General features: G+C 33.7%; 1 protein-coding gene across 1 annotated transcript; it reads right to left on the bottom strand.

The window, feature by feature from the left end:
* Positions 1-6283: 6283 nt before the first annotated feature.
* LOC18438030 (protein NUCLEAR FUSION DEFECTIVE 4) lies at positions 6284-10130 on the bottom strand. The gene is made up of 3 exons (XM_006848199.4): positions 9602-10130; positions 7604-8532; positions 6284-7126 (listed from the first exon to the last, which is right to left on the bottom strand). The coding sequence occupies exons 1-3, from the start codon at positions 9935-9937 to the stop codon at positions 6610-6612; spliced, it is 1782 nt and encodes a 593-aa protein (XP_006848262.1). The 5' UTR covers positions 9938-10130; the 3' UTR covers positions 6284-6609.
* Between the last annotated feature and the right edge of the window lie 11185 nt (positions 10131-21315).

Raw genomic sequence — 21315 nt, forward strand, 5'->3', positions numbered from 1 at the left:
TTTATAGTTATGTAAGATTTTTACATTTTTTGAGCTTCAAATTTTATAGTTGGTGTTGGAAATGGATTTTACAACCATCATGGAGATTTCTGATTCCCCAAGTGCTTTCCGGACGAGGATTGAGGTGAGCGTTTATTTTGTTTTCATAAAGCCTAAGCCTTATAGAAATTGCATCTTTGAATGTAACTTCATAGCTTCATATTTTAATAGATGTCATAGCTTCAGTCTTAATGCCACACCTAAAGCTATTTTATTTTTTAAGTTTTTATATAAAATCATTTGGACATGGATAAAATAAAATCCTAAAGCTATTTTATATTTTAAATTTTTATATAAAATCATTCGGATATTGATAAAATAAAATGATCAAAATACTCTTTAAGTTTTAAAAGGATTTTGGTCAAACTTTTGATTCCTTTATTGCATTAGGTCTGCTCCATGGGCATGGCCCGGATTTCATGCCAAAATAATTGGTAAGATGGAAATTAAAGTAAAATACTATGAGCCATCCAGTTGAGATGGGATACTCAAAGATTACTTTATTATATTATGACTAAAGCTATCGTACCCATCTAACAATCATATATGAGCATGTATATTATGTTCCCTTCGAGGATAGTTTACTTCTCCTTTCGTCAGAAGATTTAGGAGGATTTTTTCAATATGAAATTTTGGGAACTACTTAAGAATTAGTAGCTGATTATTTATTTATTTTTATTTATTTTTTGAGTTTTCTAACATTTAGATCTCACCATCTAAATTGCAAAATTTATATTTAATCTCGAGATATTATTTTTTTCAAAATACATAAAAGGTCCAATTAGGAAAATTTGTTCATTGCATATGTGGGTTGAAGCGGCTACATCCCCAAAAATTTGGTGTCTTCAAGTTAATTGTAAGTGGGGTTTTCCTTAGTGGAGTAAACGTACATTCTACTCCCGGGTAAGTGGACTATCTTTTGGCATCATATATATGGGGAATGATATCATGCTATGGTTGTATAGTAGTATAATGCAACCGTCTTCAAAATTTATGTTAGAGACATTTGTTTGACACAAATTTTTAAATGTACGTTCTTTTAACTCTAAGGAACAATCACAAAAAAGAAAATTTTGAAAAAATGTCTTAGAAAGTGTTTTTTTAGCCCAATTAATATAAGCCGTCCATTTTTAGTGAGATGGTTAGATATAGGCTTCATAAGGATTTTTTTATTTCCAAAATTTTTATATAGCGTTATTATCATAAGATTAACAATGCTAGAAAAGAAAAAAGTGATTTTGAATTTGTCAAGACCTAGATCTTGAAATTCACCAAATGGACTGTCAAGATTTATTGTTGGAGGGTATTAATTTTGACAATATCTAGGTTACAAACTGATTTTTTTTTGTTTTTTTTTGTAAGATTGATTATGAGGATGAAAAGAATGTGAGCAAAATTTGGGGTCATACAAATGCCAAAAACATGGTTTTCTAGAGGTGTTGTTGCATTATACTATTATACAACGTTTTCATGAAATCATTCCTTTATATATATTTATTTATTTGAAAAATAACATAATTTATTATTAATAAGAAAAGCTACCCAAACGGGATTATATCATTTGAAATTGAAAGGGAAGATAAAGTTGCACCCCATTTGGCTAGGGAGTCAGCTAGGCAGTTTGCTTCCCTAAAAACATGCTGAAAATTCGCAGAAATGCCTATCCGGAGATGGAGGATTTGAAGCTAGAGAGATTTGAGCTCCTTATCACTTTTTTACACCACTTAATATATATTGAATCTTGAACTTCATTTGTTTCGACCTACTTAGTTTGACAACCCAAAAGTACTGCCATGTTAAAAGAGGAACAAACCCAATCAGGAGTGAGAAACAATGCAGCTTGATCTACTGGTAATCCACGGGTTCTCTCCTACCCTGATTAATGATAGGATGCCTGCTAAAACATCTCCAACTCTGCAGGATAGGAAAACGTGTTTTTACTCCCTCGGGAGTATAGTTTATTTTTACTCCCTTGGTCTAATGACCAACTTGAGAGGTTTCTTTCAATCTGAAATTATGGTAACTATATTAGAATCATCTAATGATCACTCTCAAAAAAATAAAATAAAAATTGAAGTTCAAATTTTATAATACTTAGATCACACACTCTAAAAATTGGACGGTTTCTATTCAATCTTGAGACAGTATTTTGTTCAAGTGCTTAGAAGGTGCAATTAGAAAAACCTTTTTTTATTAAGGTTAACATATGTTTTAAATAGGATCTATGTTTTGGGGTCTTAAAACTAATTATACGTGGGGTTTTATCCAAAGGAGTAAATAGACAATGTACTCCCAAGGGAGTAAAATATCTTTTGGCTTTATATATTGCTATGTAGCTCCCTTTCTCGACTTGTTGATCCCAACAAGCCCAAAGCTACAATCTTTGCATTTTCATATTCGAGCACGTATATTATGCTCCCTCTTAGCATAGTTTATTTCTACTCCTTGGGTCAGATGACCTGTTTGGGAGGATTTGTTCAATTTGAAATTTTGGTAACCGCCATAAAATCATTATATGATTATTATAAATAAAACAAGAAAAAAAAAAAAAAAAAATTGAAACCTGAGTTTTCTAACACGTAGATCTCACCCTTTAAAAATTGGACGGTTTTTATTCAACCTTGAGAAATTATTTTTTTCAAGCGCTTAACGGTTAGAATTATAAACTTTTTCAAATGAAGTTAATCAACGTGTTAAAGAGGTTATATTTCCAAAATTTGGGGGCCTAAAACTAATCCTAGTTGGGGTTGGATAAAAGTTTTATCCAAGGGAGTAAATGGATAGTATACTCCAGATGGAGTAGAATATCTTTTGGCTTTAGAGTAATAAATTCATTTTGAGCAACCAGAAAGACCCTTAAAAGTTAGTGAAGTGGGCGTGCTTGCTTCGTGGCAGAAAGGGTTGTCAAATATGCAAGACCTGTTTTTGCATACACTTTTGGAAGCTGCCACTTCCACTGTGACGTAGAATAATAACTCCAATAAAATAGTTTCAATTTGATATTTTTTTTTGGAAGTCATTGGAAACGACGACTTCTAAAACAATGTCAAATTCTCCACAACAAACACTGAAAGTGTTACAGTTGAACACTGAAAGTGTTACAGTTGTAGAAGCCACGGCTTTCACGAAACTTTTATAGAGTTTCGTGAGCAGTTTGTCCCATTGAGGAGTGGTATCATTGCTTAAAAGCCAAAATTTAAAAGGGCAAATATAGGACAAGGAAAAGATAATAGGGGTTTTTAATAATAAAAGAGGTTTTGGTTTTTTTTGTGTGGGTTGGTGGATGAAAATAGTAAAAAAAAAAAATTATACAGAGCCGAGGCGCTAAACAATCAAATTAGAGCCCACCTCAAAAATTTCACTATAAGAGGTTGTTTTGACGCTCAAATATCCTGAAATTGGTCATCTCGAAATCAAGATGCATGGACATGAGAAAAAATGGATTTCAAGTTTTGATAATAGTTCAGCTTGTAATGCATTTTTGGATTGTCAATTTTAAAGATTTTCAAGTTTTCATATATCTGCTCGATCTACAATATTTTAGAAGCTTGATGCATCCTCGGCATTCTCCGACAAGGTTTTTAAAGAATGTGTTCGTTAGTGTTCTGAAAATGGGTAGAATACTGGGAAATTGGTCTTACATGAGTAGCACTGTATTTTTCTATTTTCTTGTTCCTAAATTACCAAGTTAAATTTGAGAAGAAGTATTGTAAATTTTTTATTGTTAAGTGGATTTCAACAATGGTGTTCCGTGGTTTTCCATCCCTTCAAGGTTTTTGGGTGAGTCGGTGGGGAGAGGGCCCCTACTTTTAGTAGGAATTGAGCCATTGCAAATCGTCAATTGCTAACCAATTAAGCCTGAGCTCTTTTGCTATCTTGTGAGATTTAAATCTTAATCTTTTAAGAGATGTTTATGTATGTGGTCTTTGTGTGCCCTAATTAAATTACTAGTATATGGGAAATGTGAGCCAAGAGAAACAAACCCTTGAAAGAAAAAGGCGAGAGAAATAAAAACTCTTGAAGCACAAAATCAAGAGAGAGAAAGTTGATGAGAAGGAAAACGAAGAGAGAGGGAGCTTTTTGGAGAAGGAAGGCAAGAGAGAAAAATATATTTGTAAAGAAAAAGCAGATAGAGAGGCCCAAACAAGCAAGACGACTTCTTGGTGTTACTCTTCGGTGTAAGGAGGAAGAGAATACGCACTCGAACGGCTTCGGAACACACAGTTGAATGGCTTCGGCCGACTCAATAACTGGTAAATAGCCTACTAGAGCTCATGCATTTAAGTTTAAGAAGTAGAGAACTTAAGCCAACAGAAACGAAGGAGGTAGTGCGGTGAAGGAGTGAGCCTTAATGGTTACTTCGGTATTGTATCAAATATTATAATTTTCATTGTTTGGTGAAGTTGTTTGTATGTAGAAACTGCTCTTGGAGCGAACCATGTAAATCTTTATGTTCTTATGATATGTGTTTTATGTTTATTTCTCATCCATGTACTATAGTTTGTACCCACATATTTCTTTTTCAACCTATTAAGCACACGATTCTAGGGGTATTCCAACACGAAAAAGTTTATATAGAGCGGAGGCTCTAAATAATCAAATTAGAGCCCACCTCAAAAATTTCACTAGATTAGGTTGTTTTGATGTCCAAATATTTTCAAATTGATCATCTCGACATCAAGATAAATGGACATGAGAAAAAAAAAAAGATTTAAAGTTTTGAAAATAGTGCATCTTATAATGCATTTTTGGACCATCGATTTTCAAGATTTTCAAGTTTGCATAGATATGCTTGATCTACATTATTTTTGAAACTTTAAATTTTATAACTAAAGATGAAAGTCATACTTCGTAACACTATTTGAAGGTGGGCTCTAATTTGATTGTTTAAAGCCGAGGGAAGTGAAGTATAAATCTTTCTTGGCTTTAAAAAGGCTTCGAAAAAAAAAATGGTATCAACCTTTAAGTTAGGTACGAGGTATAGTTCTTAAAGTGTGAAGGAAGAGAAACAAATAGTAGATATTCCGAACGTTTCAGTAATGGAGAGTTTGATGTATGACATGATATGTATACACAGTTGGTGTAGTGACTGTCAACTAAGATATACAATTGGACAATATGTTAATTATCATTGAATACAAGATGTCTTGGAGAATAAAGTGATGCAAATAGAGAAAATTAATATTCATTGCAATCCATCGATATGATGATCAAGACCCTAAGCAAGAGCATTGTAGGGACATGGCCGGTACGGGTGCTATTTGAGCACACCAACATCAGGCATGAGATCCATTAAGCAGGGGAGAACCTTCCTCATGAGTCTAGATGGGAAATCTGGCCCCATGCAGAGTGGGACCACCTTTAGAAAAACAAAATAAAAACAGTAAATATGGAAAAAGGAAAAATATGAAAAGCAAAAAAAAAAAAAAAAAAAAAAAAAATTAATTAAAGAGAGCAGTTGAGGTATTTTTTTTCTTTCTCTAGGATTTTTGAGGCACTAAAAAATTATAGAGGTCTTCTCTTCCACTACCCTTTGACGCTTCCCCCGTGTTCTTCAACAAGGCGAGGAAAGAAAGTGTTCGCAAGGAGAGAAGAGAGGAAAATTGATCTCACAGATGTAACCCTGTATTATTTTTTTCTATTTTTCTGTTCCCAAATCAACAAGTATCATTCTTTTATTGCTTCTCTTTCCTCTCTCTTTCATCTTTACTTGTAGCTGTTTCTTTGTCATGTTCATGGATAATCTCTCATTCACTGTTGATTTCTCTACCTTAAAGTTGTCCTCTCTCTCTCTCGTGCTGGCTTCTTTCTCTGAATTTCAGTAATAAGCAACTGAAATCAACCTTGATCCATTTTAGCACAAATATTTTGTGCAAAAATCTCATACTAAATGACTTTATATGGAAACACACCAGCAGCTACAGATCTAATGCATTAGGAACCCTGATCGAGAACTTCAAATTTTGGTCCATCCTTTTTGATTGGCCTTGCTTAATCCCTACCCTTTGTAAGTAGCTTAGTTTGCAGGCATTACTGTTAAATTGTATAAGATTAAACCAGAATGCATTTTTTCGCATTGAAAATGCATGGCCCTTGGAATATTTTTTGGGGTTGATTGATTGTGTATGGGATCTGACTGAAACCTCAAGAAATGGAGAAAGGAATTCCTTCATAAAACTTTGCCCCTGTTGCTGTTGCATATCCGGATAAACTTGATCTTGTACCTCCTTCCTCCAAAACAACATTTGTGATGGTTTTAAAATTTATTTAAAATCTAATCACTTCCCCAACAACAAATTGGGTGACAAATAAAACAATACTCCAATTCCTTTCAAATACTAATAACAACAATAATGAAAAAATAATCACATACAGGCATACATACACATGACACAACTCCTCCGAAACGTGGAACAAACAGCCCATAATCTAGAACCCAACAATGAGACAAGTTTACTACAAGAGCTGAGCATATGATCTGATTCAATTATTCCGCTACCGTCATCTCTTCTGCATAATCCTAAAATACCAACATGCAAAAGCCATCCTTAAGCTTCTCCTCGAGTACATTCATGAGCGGGATTTCCCATAGAGATGAGCATACACAACCTTGGTCCTATACACCACAATCATGCTCAAAATTGCTGCAACGATACACAACCCCGACATGATCATAAGGGTAAGGAAAAAGCACACTGCACCATCACATACTAGGCTCTTCTCCGTACTTAGAGAGCTAGAAAACATATGCCATATCACCCTTACCGAACTGGTTTTGGGGTGGTACACCTGAGCTTGCTTCTCTGCTTCATGGTCATAAAGAGTACTAGCTATCAAGCCCGAAAATAGAAGGGAACCAGCTGGGTTTGCCATGGTGATGAAATTGTACAAGGCACCAAAGTTCTTCAATCCAAATAGTTCAGAGGCAGTGGCCGGGACGATAGCCCAGTGAGCCCCATATCCAAGCCCTATTAATACGGTGCCAACATACATGATCCCAGGCCATGCCATGGCTAAGAGGAAGTGACCGAAGGCCATGACCAATTGCGCGATAGCTATAGCTACCGGCCTAGGATATGCGTAATTGCTGTTTGGAAAAAGCAAAGATGATTAGAAACCAGTTTGAGAACTAGTGAGAATATATAATTTCAAGAAAAATCTGATGAGATATTGGAAAAAAAATGACCATAAAAGAAAGAAGAGGGTATTGATTATTGAAGATTGCAATATATTTATATTTATTCCATGAATAATGTCTCAGCTGGATCAACATAATTGAGAATTATGCATTTAGAGGGCCAGATTGCCAATATCTTTGGGTGTTGGTTGGGATTTACGAGCTGAGGATGATCATTTGTTGTTAGGTGTTTCCTAAACTATAAATTCTTAAGTCGCACGTTTCAATCTGTGACTCTCTCTCTCTCTCTCTCTCTCTCTCTCTCTCTCTCTTATTTAAGCAATTGGAAAACGACCACCAATTTCTAAAGAAGCATCCAGCAATTCATCTGAGTGGCTAGCAGTGTATGAGCAAATCTAGTGCCTAAAGATTATTGCTTTCAATTACCTGACAACCATCTCGGAAAAGTAACCCCCACCAACTCGGCCGAGAAAGTTCCAAATGCTGATCATGGAAACAAAAATATGAGTGTTGTCATACCCCAAGGATTGGCTCATCTGACCCAAGTTATCAATCACTGAGACGCCCGACCCCGAACCCAATAGGAGCGAGAAAAAGATTAGCCAAAAATCAGCCTTGATCAATGCTTGCATCAATGTGAAGTCTTCCCCTCTATGTGGCCCACTCCTCTTTACTCTTACAGCTCCCTTAGCTGCTGCATTCAGCAAACGAGCCTGCAGTTCTGCAATTCTCTTTCTCCTCTCAGAAGCGGGGAGCAAATCTACCTCCCTTGGCTTCTCATCCTCTACTTCACTTAATATTAATTCAGGTGTGTGGATGGGTTTCTCATCTGCTTCTTCGTTTAAAGGTTCTTTCAATCGTCTGTCATCTACTAGAGATTTGGAGTCCTCAGAAAAGTGCAATTTCAGAGGTATGACAATGGGGAGTAAAACAAGGATGAATAAGATAACCGTGAATACTATAGTCACATCATGACTAATATTTGTTAGATCTTCAAGTAATAAAACACCCATCAAATAAGCAGCCAAAAGAAGGCACACGCTAAACACAAATGTGAAGCTTGAAGCATCGGAAGCCCGAATTTGTCGGTGACCTCCAACGGGTCTAACAAAGAACATAAGAGCAATGACCACCATAGCTGGTCCTACGGCTATCATGAAGATGAGTGCAGCTTGATCGGGTATGTTGATCATGGCGTATATTTGGGTCAAAATTGCACCGCTAAGGCCTGCAAATCCCTTCAGTATTCCCACAATTGGACCCCTGTGCTTGGGAAAATTTTGAACACATGAGACTAAGGAGGCCGTGTTGTAGTAAGTCTCTCCATTAGTTCCAATAAATATAAGTACACACATCTGAACCAATAATCAAATAACATGAGATCAATAAAACAGGCGAACTCATAGTATCTGAGGTAAATAAGCATCTGCAAATCAGTTTCTTGAGGAAAGACTCCCATATGAAATAATTAGTCCATCAAATCGATAAAATCACTAGACAAAAAAAATTAAGCACTGAAAATCATGGAATTCCTTTAGGACCTGAAGCAAATACAGTCCAAAAATTCATTTCAAACCATTTTAAGATTTTATACACAGAGAACTGACATGCCATGAAGACATTTCCAAATTATCTTAAAATCTATAGACTTAAATCTTATGAAAATACAAGATTCATCTATCAAGCTCATTAATCTGTACCAATCTAACTATGCAAGATATTGACCAGATATCAGTCAGAGAAGTGCTTCATCTAAACAACCAACAATTTGATGAATCAATAAATGAATGTCAACAAAAAAAAATACGGAATTGAGCTTACACCGCAAGATACATAAAACAACAGTATATAAAAAGATCTTAAGCTATAAGGAATGCAATTTCATGAATCTGACCTTCAGAAGGCAACAAGGAAAACCCCCTAACAATGGGAGTTCATGCTAATCTTACCCAAAAACCAGCTGGAAGCCTTTGAAAAGAATATGACAAATAAAAACAAAGAAAAAATAAAAAACTGCCTTAACAGAACGATCTAAAAAACTATTCCAGTGATTTTCCAATCACAACCTGCTACAAATGAGAAACATGCCAATACTAGACAACCCCCACAAAAGAAAAAAACGAAAAAAAAAAAAAGAAAAAGAAAAAAAACAAGCGCTCTAACTCAATTCAACAATTCCCCTTCCAATGTTGACTATGTAAGGCAAGAGCAATAACCAAATATCAAGATCAGATTTCTATTAGTAAAACGAAAATTAATTTTAAAAAAAGTCCAAATCTTCATATAACTAAGAAATAAAACACAAGATTTTTCACAGGTTAAACCAATTTACTAAACATTTTTGTGCACATCAGCCCCTTGAAGAAGAAACATCAAACCTCTTAGGAAAAAAATTGAGATCGAAAAGAAAATCAAAAAACTTACAGCAAACAAGGGAAGATGGGGTAATCTGCCTGTGACTATGAGCCAGACCCAACCATACCCAATAAAATTCTGAACAGCTCCAACCAAAAGAGCACCCCATGTTGGCAAAATTGCAGAGAGACTCCCTGTAACAAACCCAACACTATCACCAAAGTTTTTCGCCACACTGAGCATAGCAAGTTGTCTCTGGTTATAATTGAGAGAGCTCTTTATAACAGGGGAAATGCCCCCAAATAAATAACCAATCCCTGCAACAGATTGAACCCACATTGCAGCTACGAACACCAGCCATCTGTTGCTGAAAAAAGCCTTAATTCTCCCTTGTTGCCTACTCATTTTGCCTCGGATAAAAGCGGGTTTTCTCTTAAAATACTTTACGGATTAGGGTTTTCCCTTAAAAGCGTTTTTCAATTGGATTCTTCTTGGTTTTTTGAGTTGTGTCTCTGTTTTTTCTCATGGGTTTTCTAATGGATTGGCTCCTCTCACCAACTTGATTTTGTTAAGGGGCTTGGGACCCTTGTCTTCATTTTCTCTCTCAAAGAAAGAGAGAGAAGGAAAGAGAGGATTTATAATTGGGCAGCTAGAATTGACATAACCAGGGAGAGGAAAGGGATTGATCATTTAGAGAGAGAGAGAGTGATGACAGATGAGTCGCTGTAAGTTTATGTGGCTTCTCAAGGAGTAGCCACCATGAGCGCGTAATTAATGACTATAATACCCTCGAGCTTCTTTACCAATTCCAGTTGGCTGATTTAAAACTGCAAAAATTATCTGGGAAACTCACTGTCTGATTATAACTTTATTATTTTGATTTCTTTTTTATCCCCTGTCCGCATATTACGGGGTGGGTCAGATTCAAGATATGTCACATCAAGAATCTTTAAATTATTAAAATTAAATGAAATAAAAATTAAAATAAAAGTTTATAGCATAAAAAGGTAACCTACAAAAAAAATATTATATATATATATATATATATATATATATATATATATATATATGATGTAACTCATATTTATCAAAAAAAAATAACGATGTTGCCGATTTTCTTACTAAACTTAAATATTTATTTACCTTATTTGTGTGTTCCTACTCTTTTTGATGTTTTTAAAGCATTCTATCAATAAAGCATATTGACATTGTCAATATATACACTCTTTTTGATGTTTTTAAAGCATTCTATCAATAAAGCATATTGACATTGTCAATATATATATATATATATATATATATATATATATATATATATATATATATATATATATATATATATATATATATATATGGAGTCAGAGCTGTACGCCCATTCGCGAATGATCTAGATTGAATTTAGATTATTCTATGGCCGATCTGACGTACATGAATGTTCGATAGTGTTTGAATTTAAAGTTTTTTTTTCTATAAATCCAAATCACTTGAAATTTTAAATTGTGTGTTTTTACCATTAAAGAGCACCTAATAAAAATATATAAAAAATAATTAAAAAAAGAGATCAAAATCCCCTTGAAACTTTTCAGGGGTATTTTGACTATTTTATTTTATGTAAATTTTTTAGTTTTATTTTTCGTAGATTCGTCTATTTTTGAAGAACACACACCTAAAATTTGAAGTGATTTGGATTTGTAAAAAAAACATTAAAATTCAAATATTATCAGACATCCATACTCATAAAATCGATCTAGATTCAATCTGAGTCACGGGTGTTTACTGTAGCAGTATGCACCTAGACGCACATCATCTTTTCCCATATATATATATATATATATTGTGTTGGGGGAATTGGTGAGGAGGAACTCATTGCATCTTGAAACCGATTAAGTTCCGATTGATTTTTATCAAGATCAACAATCCAGCTCATAGATAACTGGGTTTAAAATACTTCAACGGTGTCTTTCCTCTCGCTATAATCTATATCCCAACTCTCCCTAACCATCTCTCAATTTAAAAAGAAAGCACAACTTGAAAACGATAGTTTCGATTTGTAGCCTCCATTTTAATCGGATGAGTCTTTACTATGTTTTGAAGATCAAATTGTTTCTGTCCATTTAAGCATAATGCAACTCCTTTAAATTGGATGGCTTAGGGTGAGTCCTAAAGTCCGAGAATTTTTTTTTTGAACTTTGTGTTTAATCAATGACATTCTTACCACTACTCTGTTTGAAATTTAAGGGACAAGAATAATTGTAACTTCTTTTTGCAAAAAATAAATGATCTCTTTAGAGCTAATCCCATTTATTTAATTTAAATTATAATACCTATTAATGATGGTAATAAGCTCATCCTAAATAATTAATATAAGGCTCAGATAACAACCTTTAATGGCAAAAGTAGGGATATTAAACTCAAATGAGAAGCATTGCACCAAACTAGAAAAGCTCTTTAACAAACCCAAGCACTTTGTTTCCAAAAGTAAAGCTTCTTAATCCTCAACAGGGGAGTCTGGTTAGAGAGGGTTGAGAGGGAAAGAGACGGTGGAGTGTTAATTATCATTTTGATAGAAAGAGAGAGGTTTTATTACTGCATAGAGAGAGACTGCGAACTTGGTCTGCACAGTGATGTTTGAGAGAAAGCTTGTAGAAAGATAAAGAGACACAAGGAGCCAATGAACCCAGAGGGAGCGGTTAAGATCATCTTCCGAATTTTATCTCAACTATTTGAGATCGGCTATACCGGGTTTTCTACTTTAAACCAAGATGGGTTTCATAAATTACATAAAGATGCCATGGATTTTTTTCATGTGCTAAAAAAACGTTGAAAGGATTTCTAGAGAGTTGGTAAAAAGTGGTCAAAGGGGTCATGGGCCATTGGGTTATTTAGATCCTGTGGGTTATGTATTATTTAGATCCCGAGGGTCTACAAAACCCACAAAATTGGGATGCAAGGCCAAGGTCTTTTTTTCCCCTACGGTAGGATTGGTTCCTTTGTACAGTATCTTTAATTTGAGAAGTAAAATATTGACAAAAATCGCGACGGCCTAGATCTGTCCTAATCTCATGCTTACATTTAGTTTTTGTACTTGTTTTATATATTTTTTAAAAGGCATGTATACTATGCTCCTTGGGGAGCATGATTCACATATTCCTTCTTTTAGAAGACCCACTTGGAAGTATTTTTTCAATATGAAATTTTGGGAACTGTTTAAGAATTATCAGATGATTATTTAAAAAAAAAAAAAATTGAAACATCATTAGATGATTATTTTTAAAAAGAAAAATTTGAAACATCTGACTATCGTAATTGGATTTTTTCTATTTAATCTCGAGACATTAATTTTTTTAGTGCATAAAAGATACAATTGTGATTTTTTTTTTTTAATCTATTTGAGGTCAGTGGTCCTACAATTAATTATAGGTGGGTTTTTACCCGAGTGAATATGTTCGACACCGTACTCCTGAGGGAGTAAAATATCTTTTTGCTTTTTTCTTTGTTTTTTAATCATCCAAAGTAAATCCACATATCTCGAAAGTCCAAACTTTGAAGGCCAACAAAACCCTACTTTTCAAGGTGGTTTATGATATCGTACAAGCAAGTTTGCTTCTATAATGGTCTCCCATATCAGGGCCTGTTTGGTAGGAGGAAATAAATAATCTTAAATTAAAACGTCAAGATTTGATGGGTTCAAAGAAAATCTTGGATTTTGAAAATCCACTGGCAGGATTCCTCCTTCCCAAAGGCCTAAACATGTTTCCAAAGTTCCGTTTTCCTTCACTACCATATATATCTAAAAAAGTTCCACTTCTTGATGGAGGGCAATTTTTTTTTAATAGATCGGTCGTAGGAATGGAACTCAAGATGTAGTGTTGCTATATGCTAGCTTCTAATCAGTCAAGCCCGATCCCAATTTCGAAAGGCAACACTTATTCGTTAGAGTAGGTATTGATAGGGGTGGCAATGGACCTGATCCTGACCCAAGACCTGACCTGAGTCGAGGTATGGGTCTAAATTGGACCCAACAGATCGGATCCAAGTCCAAATATTGGACCCAAACAGTATTCGGGTCCGGGTCTATGTGGGATCCGGACCCAGACCAAACCCAAATAGTGTTAATATGGTGGTAACAGGTTAGGTCGGGGACCCAAAAAAAAATTATGGGACCGGACCGGACCGGACCCAAAGTTATTGGATCCGGTCCCAGACTTGACCTAAACATAAAAAAATATATATTTAAAGATACTAAATATTATGCTAGATATATACATCTGTTATTTAAATATAATAACTAAAATATATAGTTATATTTATTTAAATATTATATATTAAATATTCTTTAAATAATAAGGGCTATGCAGCCACCAGCATTGATTCAAAATCTTTTGGCTGAAAAAGAAAAGAGTGGGAGAAACATTGAATATTCCCAAGGACCCGGTTTCTATGTGGCCAAGCCCGCATATGTAGAAATGCGGACCTCTTAATAAATATATTTTTGAGATGAATTTTAAGGATATCTAATCTCTACCATGGATATCATGAATATGAAAAAATAAATCAATTTTAAAAACTAAAAGTAATAATTCTAGTAAGAAAACATTTAGATTATTAATTTCTATTGTTTTTAGATAGAATACTATTCATCTTTAAGATAGATGCTTTACACTTTCTGAATTGCATATGTAAAAATGGGATCGAGCCTGCATGAAACGATTTTCCTATTTCAAAATTAAAACCTTGATATTAGTTGAAAGGCCAAACTATAGTAGAGTATTCCAAATTAAGAATGATAATAGTGAACACGAGGAAAGCATGAACATGATTTTGGTTGGTGATGAATAAACGTCTATCTTTCCTTTTCATGCGAACTCAGCCTCTCAATTTTTTTTGTTCTGTGATGTGATGTGCATAAACCTCTCTCTTTTTTCTTGCTTTTTCATTATGTGGGATTTCAGTCTTAAATAAATAAAGGACCAGTTTCTATAAAGCCTATGCTTTATCAAAACAAAATAAAGTCTCACATCTAATCTTCGTGCGCAAAGCATTTTCGGCAACATAAATCTCTACGATGGCTATAAAATCAATTTCCATCATTGACAATAAAATTTGAAACTTAAATATTGGTACAGATTTTACGGATCCATGAACATTTATTTTTAAGATAAAATGGACGGTCTAGATAACTTTACAACGCATACTATTTTTAGAGCTTGAAAAACTAATTTTTTTGCAACTATAATGTTCAAGCCAAGATGATCGATGTAAAAGTTTTTCATCGTTTGAATTACAATTTTTGATGATCTACAAAATGAGGCTTTACTTATTTTGATAGGACTGCAGCCCTATCAAACCATTTTCTATCATTAAAAGGCATGTTGGTATTGTTAAGAGTAGGTATACGTGCTTATGGAAGCAATATTTTACAATATTTTATACTTTGGCACGGTATTTTGAATTTTGGAATGATGGGGGATCGTCTGGATTGGTGGATTGCCGACCTATATTGGTTTGGATTGATCTGAATCAACAATATGGAAAATATATTAAAAAAAGAAATAAAAGAAATTTAAAATATATGGGGGGATTTAGGATGGGACCTATAAAAACATTAGATAAGCTAATTAAACAAATGAAACCGGGTGTTTTAGGAGGGGGATCAAGCCAGTACTGATACCTTCCCAGAACTTGATTGGTTTCGATTGGTTCATAGGCAGCATCGGGAATTTACCGGGTTTCCAAAAATTGCTTTGAATGGCAGGATTATTTTGGTGCTTTTTTTTCTAAAAAAAAGAGAAAATTGGATTTGGATTTTCTTGTGAAATTGGTTGTTAGGTTTGGAGGAAGTTATATCATTCGCGAATAAAGAATTCTAAAAATGCTTTTAGTTTTAAATTTTAGTAGAAGGAGTGACCATGAATGAAATGCTCATGTCATAACCTAATCTTCTTTTTTCATTTTAGAAAAGTATATAGAGATATCATTTATTTTTAATATAATAATGTCACAATTATTTATGTCCATCACATTTTAAATTGGGTAGTTGTGAGTGTGTCATTAGTTAGACTCCAAATTCAAAAAAAATTTCTTAAACTTTGTCGCATACTCCAAACCCTCAAGTCTAACATCTAATGGCTAATAACAAATGTGACCTCGTTATAACAAATATAAATAGTTTCAAAGTATATAAATTTTTTTTACTTTTATATACAGTGATACACACGTAGACGCACTTATCCACAAAGCGCATATGCATGAGATGAACATATATACACTTCAGTCCAATGCATGTTGCGGAGACCATTTTGTTTTTTTCTTCTTTTTAAGAGCGTGTATACTATGCTCCCTCGAGATTATATTACAGATTTACTCTCTTAGATAAAACTCTTATTTGAGAGATTTTTTTATTTGAAATTGATTATTTTTCAAAGAAAAAAAAAATCTGGATTTTGAGTTCTTGATCATCTATATCATTCCTTCAAAATATTAGATGGATCTAATGCAATCTTGGGATGCCCTTTTTCACAGGCACATAGAGATGGAGGGAGTTAGTTGTTTTTTTTTGGAAAAAGTTTATGTAAGGTTGCAACCTTGAAATGTGGAATTAAGGACGCACCTCAAAAATTAATCGGAAAAGGTTGTTTTAATGTTGAAAAACCCTCTAATTGATCATCTTGACATCCAGAAGTATGAGTATAAAAAAAAGAAAAGAAGATGATCTTGAGTCCCAAAAATAATACCTCTTGTAACACATTATCTAGACCGTCAATTTTTAAGATTTTTATATATTTATAGATCTCCTTGATTTTAACTATTTTTAAAATTTAAACTTTATAATTAGATATGAAAATAGATTTTGAGATAATCCAAATAATTTTTACACCAAAATTCATGTTGTGATAAAATTTGGAGGGGCGCCTTAAAAAACTACACCCTTGTTTCTTGTCTTTCTTTGGGGTCGGTTGCCGTTCTATAGATCACATCCCTAAATTTGGTATCTAAAGCATATTACTGGTGTAAGTTTTGCCCAAAGGAGCCCACGGGAATAAAGAATCTTTTGGCTTTTTTAATGTCTAAATCATATAAAAAAGAAAAAGCTTAAAATAAAGCCTACAGGGAAAAAGTAAATATGCATCTCAAATTTCACATAAAATTACAGTTTTAATTTGAAAACATTTGAATTGATCCTTAAAACATTATGGATGTGAAAAAATATAAAGATTTCAAGCCATAAAAAAACATATATTAATATATTATCTCGAGTGTTTGTTTTTAAGTGTTCACAGATCCGCAATTCTATACTAGGACATAGATTTGATAGACATAAGGGTTTCCCATGCCCATAGTGATTCCCAGGTGGGAGGCTTTACCTTTTCATAGGGCCCGGGCATTGTAGAAACCATATTCTGTATATAAAAAAAATAAAAAAAAATAAAAAAAAAAAAAGGAAAAAAAAAGCTGGGGGCTTCTTATGAGGTTTAGATTGACCAATTATGAATTATTATATATATGGCACATCATATGAAAGAGATGGACTGAAATCTGATAAATTTTAAATTTAAACAAAAAGTCAGGAGATAGAAGCTTTTATTTCTCAAAAAATCAAGAGCTCCTTACACAGTTTATTTTACACCTTGGCTTTCAACAAATGGTGCATATTGGCATCTTTCAAAATCACCTGGGGCATACAGCTGTCCTATTGAATATAAGCTAGTATGTCTTTCACTAGTGCTCCAGGGGACCACAAAGAACCATGTGATTACAATCTATGTTACCAGGCACCAATGTGAGTATTGTGATGCATAAAAAATGTTTTGTACTAGGGCTTCAAAAATAAATATAGTGAGATATATTTGTATAATTAATATTTTTTAATAAAATAATAATTTAATAAATAAGTTCTATTTAAATAAGGTGGCCACTGTCAACTTGGCCAAGATGTCTTTATTCCCAACTTGGCCTAGTGGACCTAATAAACTTTTTTTTATTAGAGCACATATACTATGCTCGTGCTGGAGCAGTCTGTACACTTACTCCTTTGGGCAAAAGAGTAATTGTGGGAAGATCTTTTTTATCTGAAATTTTGGAAACCACTTAAAAGTCATGTCCCCCGTGTGTGGAAGTCATGACAGCAGTTTTGAAAATGGGGTGTATAACTAAAATTCATCATAAAAGGCCTTCACCATTGAATCTGTGGGTTGTGGGTTTTGATGCAATTGAAGGGATGTTAGCCTCCACATGATATGGATGCTTAAAGGATGCACAATCGCCCTTTAATGGTTCAGATTAAGCCTAGTATCATCCAACGGCACATTAAGAGTTTTTCTATTTTATAACATTGAAAAAAGAGTTTTTTTTTTTTTTTTAATCTTATTTTTAATGAAAAATTATATTTATCCTAAATTTGGGTTATAAATGGTTTTTTTATATAACGTATAAAAAAATAACAAAAAAGATTTAGAACAAAAAATTTGACCAAAATACTATTGAAATAATTGAAGGGTGTTTCGGTCAATTTTTGTTCAAAATATCTTTTATGAAATTTATTTTTCTCATCATATAAAAATACCCAAAATTAAGATAAATATTTAACTTAAATAAAAAATAAAAATAAAGCAGAGTTTTTTTGTGGCCATGTTTAATCAGAGCCATTAAAAACGTCACATAATGTGGACAGGAGAATTTTCATTTGGCCGGACCATTTATTAAGGAGTGGACTCTTAATATGTACCTTGGTCTGCTCCATTATTCAGGGGTGAGCACGTTTTGTTGCCATGCTCGTAAAGATAGCGCTGCCAAAATGTACCCAACTATAAAAAAATAAAATATTTTATGCCTATCTCTAAATAACTCCCTTCCTTGAGTTGTTCTCCAACCCAGGCCTCATGATTCTTAGTTTGAACTTTGAAGGATTTCTACTTGAGTTCGCAAACTTGGCCGGCCCAACTCGGAACCGGCGGTTCAAACCGGAACCGAGCACTGCATGATCGGTTTGGCGGCTTAGCTCGATATTTTAATTTATTTTTTAATATTTATATAAAATCTCAAAAAATAAGAGAATTATTTGTAATGTGTTTTTGATTTTTTTTTATATCTTTTTTGGCAATGATTAGAAAATGTTTTGGCCATGAATAGTTATTTTTATTTTCCAATCTTTTTTTAAAAATTCAAAGCTATCCCTTAGCATAAATTAATTTTTTAAAAATATATTTTTTTCACTAATTTTCAAGTTCATTTGGATGAGCTTTGTTTAATCATGTTTTAAATATAATTTTTATATTTTTTTAAAATTTTTTGTATTTTTTGTATTTTTTAATACTTTTTAGACCACCTAGAACCTGGCCGATTTCCTAAGTACTCAGAACCGGCCATTGGCTGGTTTGTGAGGTCAGTTCGATTTTTCAAACACTGGATCCGTCGATGTAACACCGAATTTACGACACAAACGATGAGACTTTTCAAACAACGTAGAAATACCGATGCTACCTCTTGTTTGTTTGAAATTCTTCGTATGTTACTTACTTTGGACTCCTAATGTATAGGCTGGCAATCGCCCAGGCCGCCGGGCAGCCCGACCCTAAATAATTAGGGGCTGGGCCACAAGGTTAGGGAGAGAAATGCGCATTATTTATTTGTGTGATACATCTGCTAGTTTGAGGAATTGTATCAGATGTTTTTAAATGAGTTTCACCTATGTGAAATGGCTTCTCATGCAGGTCAGGGATGAATTTCTTGTTTGTTAAACTATAGGGTGTGGTTTGTATAGGGCCGAGGCTCTAAACAATCAAAGTAAAGCATGCCATCAAATAGTGTTGAAAGATGATGTTTCAATATTGTGAATCTTTGTGATAGCCTGAAAATTTATTTTTATCACTAATTATAAAATTTAAAACTTCAAAAGTACTATAGATCATGCATACCTATGAATACTTGAAAATCTTAAAAATTGACTGTCTGAAAATGCATTATAAGATGCACTATTTCTAAGACTTGAAATCCATTTTTTTTCTCATATTTATACATTTTGAGGTCGAGATGATCAATTTGAGGATTCTTGACTTTCAAAACAACCTCTTTTAGTAGATTTTTTAGGTGCGCCCTAAGTTGATTGTTTAGAGCCTCGCCGTTATATAAACTTTTTTCTAAACTATATGGATGCCCCTTTACTCTCTTAAAAGAGGTGTATTTGGGGGAAGAGTAAGTTTGTGTTTCTTTTGATACATTAGAAATTGGAAAATTTATGGGAGTTTGTTTTCTTTTACCCAATCCTTGATGTTTTTTCTCCTCTCATGAGATCAATCAGTTGAGATCAATTGGAACTCTCATGCATTGCCCAATTTGTGAAAGCTTCCATAGAGACATATATTTAGGACATCCCAAATGCTTATGCACCATGGTGCTTGCATTATAAAAATGTCTCATATAATTGCCCACATGGGATCATACCAGTGTAACCGCACACTACATACACTATTGGGTACTCATGTGGGCCACCCACCATCCATAGTTGTGAGTGGTGGAGATGAGAAGGTGTTCCACTTACAAGCAAATTGCACCTAATCTTTGTTAGAAATGACACTGCAAACTCGGTAATTTTGAAATGTGGTCTCTCACTTGGACAAACACTAGAAAAAAATAAAATAAATCATTAATCACAATATTAGAAATATGGTTAATTTGTTTGGAATAATAATAATCCCCAAAAAATTTAAAATTTTCAGGAAAAACATATTCCAAACCATTCAAATAGTGAATTTGCATTTTCTTGGTATCTACCGGATGCAATCCAAATGACATACACCCATATTTTAAGAAATATTAATTCTAGTAAATAGCTATTTCAGGATACATTTTCCACGCGATTGAAAAATCCATGGAACCAAATGGGTCCTTAAAAGAATGTGGAAGTCACATTGATTTCCTTTTTTTGTTTTGTATAATCTTTTTTAGACCATATAATTTTGTAGATTTTGGCTGTAGACCCAATTGTGGACTGTGAAATTTTAGGACGTTACAAAACCTTAGATCTGGGACATACCCTACTTTACTTACCCTTAGTCTTCCCAACCGACGAATTACCCTATAAAAAAAAAAAAAAAAAAAAAAAGGGGGAGAAAAAGACTTTACCCTCAATAGTGCTTTCTTGAATACCGATTCAGTATCCTGAGAACCTTGAAAATAGCTTTTTACCCTTAACCCCTAGAACCATCTTGTAAGGGGCAACCCTCTAGAACCTTCTTGTACCCCTTACATTAAACTTAAATTGCTATAAGATTTCAAAATTAAAAAGTTTGAATCAATTCCCTATATTTCTTAGCAAAACATCTTAGTTGGAATTGGGGCAATCAAATATGTGCAATTTCAAAATATGGGAAGATTGGGATAAAAGAGTGACTTCAAAATTTCGATTACAATCAAGAGATAGGGTTGGGAAGATTTGGTTTGATTTTCAAATATTTCCTTTCTTATATCCATCAATTAGGGTTTGATTGAGATAATTATTTTTGGAGTAAACGAGTAGTCAAAGTCCAATTGGATGGCATTTATGCCAAAATTAAGACCGAGCAACGATGCATGGTGCGAACTACGTAAGTCATGCGGCCACAACAACAACAACAAGCTAATTTGATTGTAGGGATTGTTTACAAAGTGCCTATTTATCTTTTGTACATAGAAATCACAATCATTTTTGTTCTTTGAATTTTAAAATGGGTGGTCGTAAGAGTGTCATTGAATATCACAACGTTCCCAAAAAGTTTAATTCTCAGATTTCAACCCAAGCCAACCAA

The sequence above is a fragment of the Amborella trichopoda genome, chromosome 6 (assembly GCF_054954075.1).
Source record: "Amborella trichopoda isolate Santa Cruz 75 chromosome 6, AtrichopodaSantaCruz75HAP2 v2.0, whole genome shotgun sequence".
In the NCBI taxonomy this organism is placed as follows: domain Eukaryota; kingdom Viridiplantae; phylum Streptophyta; class Magnoliopsida; order Amborellales; family Amborellaceae; genus Amborella; species Amborella trichopoda.